Source organism: Dendroctonus ponderosae, unplaced genomic scaffold, assembly GCF_020466585.1.
Source record: "Dendroctonus ponderosae isolate FM_Combo_2020 unplaced genomic scaffold, Dpon_F_20191213v2 Dpon_F_20191213_12, whole genome shotgun sequence".
Classification (NCBI taxonomy): Eukaryota; Metazoa; Arthropoda; class Insecta; order Coleoptera; family Curculionidae; genus Dendroctonus; species Dendroctonus ponderosae.
In genome coordinates, this window is record NW_026017316.1 from 2,380,425 (window position 1) to 2,385,797 (window position 5,373).

The 5,373-nt window shown below is 62.9% G+C and overlaps 3 protein-coding genes across 5 annotated transcripts in view; 2 read left to right on the plus strand and 1 right to left on the minus strand.

Moving 5' to 3' along the window:
• LOC109542428 (proteoglycan 4) overlaps positions 1-3,337 on the plus strand; it is a 5,085-nt gene extending 1,748 nt beyond the window's left edge. Inside the window, exons 1-6 of one of the 3 annotated variants that reach the window (XM_048662806.1) lie at positions 392-460; positions 671-859; positions 1,078-1,338; positions 1,869-2,761; positions 2,816-2,878; positions 2,935-3,337. In XM_048662806.1, the coding sequence (XP_048518763.1) occupies positions 710-859; positions 1,078-1,338; positions 1,869-2,761; positions 2,816-2,878; positions 2,935-3,118 (1,551 nt within the window). In that variant the 5' untranslated portion in view covers positions 392-460; positions 671-709 and the 3' untranslated portion in view covers positions 3,119-3,337. Of the gene's footprint in view, positions 1-391; positions 461-670; positions 860-1,077; positions 1,339-1,427; positions 1,770-1,868; positions 2,762-2,815; positions 2,879-2,934 lie in introns of those variants that run through there. The other 2 variants (XM_019911654.2, XM_048662807.1) reach the window with 2 other exon arrangements.
• Positions 1-5,373, minus strand: part of LOC109542432 (E3 ubiquitin-protein ligase HECW2-like) — a 34,919-nt gene that overhangs the window by 25,545 nt on the left and 4,001 nt on the right. The gene's annotated exons all lie outside the window — the stretch shown is intronic.
• Positions 3,630-4,853, plus strand: LOC109542429 (tubulin delta chain-like). Its single transcript, XM_019911655.2, has one exon. The coding sequence runs from the start codon at positions 3,752-3,754 to the stop codon at positions 4,823-4,825; it is 1,074 nt and encodes a 357-aa protein (XP_019767214.1). The 5' UTR covers positions 3,630-3,751; the 3' UTR covers positions 4,826-4,853.

A 5,373-nucleotide genomic window follows, 5' to 3' on the forward strand; every position in this document is an offset into this window, starting at 1 on the left:
CCGCCGTGGGGGCGCCGTCCAGCTGCAGCCGCTCGAAGCGCAGCACCACCACACTGGGCGCGGGCACTGCGATGGTCCAGCTGCAGTTCAAGGGCCCCCCGGCCGCCTCGATGCGCCCCTTGGGGCTCGCCAGATGGGCCGGCGGCCCGCACACGCCGCCCCCGTGCGCCCCACTAAACAACGCCAACCAAACCAGGCTGCGCCACCGTGACATTTTGCGTCAACAACCCGTTGCCAGCGCCGCATGGCCATGGGTGCGACCGAGAGGGGAATAGTTTGGACGGCAGTTGGGAAAAATTGCGGGCGGTTTTTTCCAAAGTTTTTGCGTCAAATGAGGGCGTTGTTGTCACGTTGGCCCAATTGACAGCCAGGTGCGGGCGACAGCAGGTGTTGCAAGTGACAGTTCTGTCAAGTGTTGAGCGAACGTCAGTGGGCTGCGCCCTTCGAGCTCCGCAGACAGGTAAGGGCGGGGCGGCGCCCCGTTTGGCCCCCTTGCATGAGTCAGCCGTCCCCGAATCAATCAGTGTCATTGATGGGGCTTATCAAGCCTTCGGCGCGCGATACGGCTTCGGTTTAGTCATCGCATGCAGTCGAGCGGACCGAAATCGGGCCTTCGCACCGTCCAGTCCACTCGGCCGTTGCCTGATCCGTTGTTTTCGTTCATTTGCAGATTGAACCACACGAGCCAGAGAGAGCGAGAGAACGAAGCATGGGCGCGCGACATTCCAAACGGTCGGTTGATATCACAACGACGCCCAAAAAGGGCGGGGAGGGCGACGACGCCAAGCTGGAAGCCGTCGGGGAGCCCGACGTGAAGGCCGCCACCAATGGGGGCCTGCCCAGCGACATTGAGTTTGCGGTAAGTCGGGCTGGGGGCGCCACTGCAGCCGCCCTTGAACTGGGTGAGGATGACTTGCATCGGGCGTGGCCCGTTGTCAGGACAACGCAAGTCAATGGCCGTCACGCCGCCCTGATTTCGGCCAATCAGTGGAACTGTCGTCTGAATCACCCACGACAACGGCGACCTGCGAGCATGGCGGTGGCTAGAGGCCGGAGGTGATCGGTTTATTTGTGCAGGACAAAGACGAGTCGTCCAAGGAGGAGGAGGAGGCGGTGGAGGTGAAGGAGAACGGCGTGCCTGAGGAGGCGCCCGCGAGCGAGGAGACGCCGGAGGTGACCACGCCCAAGGCGGACGAACCCACCGAGCCGAAGAAGAAGAAGGAGAAGAAGAAAAAGTGGTCATTCCGATCGATTTCCTTTTCGCGCAAGGACAAGTCCAAGCCCTCCAAGGAGGGCGGCAGCGACAAGAACGGCGACGTTGCCGAACTGGCCGAGGAGGTGAGTGCCGCTCTAGCCACTGCAACATCGCAGGTTTTTCCAGTACATCACGCCGGCCTTGGCCTCGCCTGATCTACTTGACGTTTATTAATAAACCGACAACAATGGCTTCCGGTGGGGCCGCGCCCACCCCAGCCGGTTTGCGTGGGCGGCCGCCAGGTGGCTGCGACAAGCGGCGCGCTGTTGAGCAGGTTAGCACCCGAGTGGGCGCCTGTGTCGCCCACAAAGCGCGCAGGGCGCATGCCCCCAACGACTTAAATAGCCCGAACGGCCCCCGGCGTCAGTCAGTTCGACGCCACTGCCCCGACCGGTTGCCAACGGCAATGGATTTCGATGAGGGCGCGGCTTGGGCGGCGTTGCCGCTCGTTCTGCTCACAGTCGCCCTGGCTTTTCTCGTGAAAATGTGCGCCTGGACGCCTGCCGCCCGCCTGGTTGGTATATTGGTGCTTCTCGGGACATTCTGCCCAGTCTGGCAGCGTCGGCCCATTTGATTCGTTTTTTCAGCGCACACTAACGGGGGTTTTTTCCAGAGCGCCGACTCGGACAAGACGCCCAGCCCAGAGGGCGTGGCCCCGGTCGAAGGTGAAGCGCCTGCGCCGCTGACCAACGGCGACAGCGCCGCCCCAGAACCGCCGGCGGAACCTGCGCTCGCCCAGCAGGAGGAGCCTGTCAAGGCGGACGTTGCCCCCAGCACAGTGCAGCCAGTCCAGGAGGAGGCGGTTGCCCACAAAGAGGAGGCACCTCTGCAAGTGGCACAATCTGCGCAACAAGAGGAGCAGCCGCCCGTGAAAGAGGAGCCGAAGCCCGTGAAAGAGGAGCCAAAGCCTGCAGAAGAGGAGCTACCGGCCGCCACAGTGGAAGAAGAGGCGGTAGACACACAGCCGGAAGCAGTGGAGGTGGTGGAGCCCAGTATAGAGGTGCCGCCCCCACTGCCCGCCTCCAACCCGCCCTCGCCCGTCACCGTTTTCGCCGAGTCCACCAAGGCGGAGGCGGCGCTGACGTCCGGGCAGCTGCCGTTGGAGGAGGCGGAGCCCGTGGCGCAGGTGGCGCAGATTCCCCTCCCAGTGGAGCAGGAGGTGGCCAAGCCCGACCCCTCCCCCTCGATGGAGGAGCTGCCGCCCGCGCCCCCATCGCCCGTTCCCGAGGTGGAGCCGCCGGCGGAGCCTGCCGAGGAGGAGGGGCCGGCCACGCCCCCGCCGACTCTTTGCCCGATATTTCGACAGAGTCGCTGCCCAGCCTGCCGGAAGCAGTTTCCGAAAGCCTGGCGCCCCTCTCGCTTCCGCCCGTGGACGTGGTCCCCGCCCCCATCGCCGACACGCCCTCGCCGCCCCCAGCAGCGGCGCCGCTCACCAATGGCAACGTCAACGGCCACAGCTCGCCGTCACCTGTCACAGAGGCCGCGCCCCCGCTCCCCACTAAACAGGTGAGTGCTTGGCCACGCCCCCTTGCGCCTGTTTGACTGATGTTGGTTTTCCAGATTAATGCCGATAAAGAGTGCGAAATCATCACGGAGGCCGGCGATATTCCGATTGACAGCACGGTAAGTGTCACTGGTTGTTGTGGTTGTTGCCGTGGTAACTAGGGGGCGTGTTCCAGGTGGCCACGTCCGAGGAATAGCCAGTGGGCGGGGCCTAAGAGCAGAGCAGGTGCATTCCCGGGCGGTCCCGCCCCCACCACTGTGCGAGCGACCAATAATCAAGGACCCAATAAAACGGAAACTGCCATATTTCAATTACTACTAAACGCAACGGTTGGCGTCGGCGCACGCAAATTTTATTAGTTAAATCGTCTCAAATACTCTTCACCCCCCACCCCTCACTCACTCACTCCAATTTTTATAAATGTTTTATATTTAATCTTTTTTAGTATTTTGTTTCAATTTTTGGACAATTTTATATTATATATGTACTTTTTTTATCGTATACAATTGTATAGTAATAAAAGATAGAGGTTAGGTTTTTAGCCAGTAGCGATGGCAACTATGCCCGTATATAAGTTAGCGGCTAGTTTTAATGATGGAGTGTGGGGGGCGTGGGCGTGAGGCCACGCCCCCCAATAGCTTTTCTAGTATACGGTTGGTGTGAATGGTTGCCGGTTTGTGCGAAACTCGACCGACTTATCAGGATGGCTGTGCGGTTTGGTGCGTGAACCGGTTCTCTTGTAGGTGTGTTTGCGTTTATATATGAACTCTGGATGAATAAATACTATTAAGGTGTTTCCTAAAATTGGGCGTGTTTTCTTTGCGGGCCCCCAGCCCTGTTGCCAACGCGTCGACTCAGCGAGTTTATAGGCCGCCGCTTGGGTGAGGTTAAGTGCTTGTTTGTTGACAAATCGGTCAGAGATTCGGGTGGTAGTGGCCGCTAATGGAGCCCCAAATTGATGAATTGCAAGTAAGTGGGCCCCTAGTCTAAGCATGAGCGTGCTGGCGCTCCAGTTCGGGCAGTGCGGCAACCAGTTGGGGCACAGCCTCTTCCGGCTGCTAGAGGAGGACCAGCCGGGGCTGCACCGCTGGTTCGTGCCACAGGGGGGCGCCGAGTGGCGGCCCAGGGCTGTGCTGGTGGACACCGAAACCAAAGTGGTGGACGCCGTTAAGGGCAGCTTCCAGGGAGTGGGGGTGGTGGCGCCGCCCCTGGGCGGCTCTGCTAACAATTGGGCCTGCGGCTACACCGAAACGGGGCCCCTGCTGGTGGAGGACGTGCTGAACTGCGTGCGAGTGGAGGCGGAGCGCTGCGACTTCCTGCTGTCGTTCCTGGGGCTGTTGAGCCTGGCGGGGGGCACGGGCTCGGGCGTGGGCAGCCGCGTCCTGGAGCAGCTGCGCCTTGACTACCCCAAAAAGACGCTCGTCAACTGCGTGGTGCTGCCGCACCCCACAGGCGAAATCGCCACGCAGGGCTTCAACTGTCTCCTGAGCCTGGCCCGGATGTACCCGCTGGCGCAAGCCACTGTGCTCCTGGGGAACGCGCCCAACCGGGCGCTGGCGCTCCAACTGGCCGCCCTTCTGCAGCCGCTGCCTGCCGTCAGCGTGGCGCAGCTTTGCGCCCAGCTGGCGCCCCATCCAGGGCTGCGCCTCCTGCAGGTGCGCCCGCCCAGTGAGGACGCGCCCCACTACGCGCTGAAGCGATTGATGGCGGGGCCCAGCCAGAAAGTGGTGGCGCAGGCGCTGATCCAGCGGGGCGACGCGCCGCTGCCTGCGGCGCTGCAGCGCCAGTTCGTCCAGAGCGTGGAGGGGGTGGACTGGGTGCCCCAGGCGCAGATTGGGCGCATCTGGAGGACGGACCGCGGGCTGCTGGGGCGCCCGCGCCTGTTGTCCAGGGTGTCAAATAGCGGGGGGCTGGCGCCCCTTGACGCCCTGGTGTCGGACGCCTGGGGCGCCTTCACCCACGGCGCCTACGTCCATCACTATTCCAAGTTCGGCGTGGACGCCCAGTGGTTCCTGGACGCCTTCCAGGACGTCGAGGACGTCCTGGGCGCCTACCGGGCGCTTTGATTGATTAAATTGTTGTTTTTCGGTGAAACGGTGGTTTTATTGCAGTGGACCCAAGTGGAGAAGAACCAGCTGTTGGCGGCGCTGCGCCGCCACGGCGCCCAGGATCTGAACGCGCTGTGCAGCGCCGTCCCCGGGCGCTCGCTGATCGACATCAGGCGCGCCATCGACCACTACAAGCAGCGCGCCCACCAGTCCTGGGCGGCCAAGCGCGCCCCCGACAGCCTGCGCGAGTGGCTCGAGGTGATGGTCAAGCTGTGCCCTGAGTGCGCCCCCTGCATCCAGGACATCGTGCCGCGCGCCCTCAAGTACATCGCCCTGTTCGAGAAGCGCGCCCCGGGCGCCGACGTGGACCTCAGGTAAGCGCCGCGGCGCCCCCGTTGAGCAGCGGCTGACCGGGGCGCCACAGCGCCCTGTACTTGTACCTGTCGCAGTTGTGTTGCGAGTTCCCCAACACGGCGCTGACCGAGCGCGAGCGGGTGGCGCTCAACGGGGCGCTGCAGCGCCTGGAGCAGCGGGCGCATGCCAAGGACACGGCGCCGCTGCGCGCC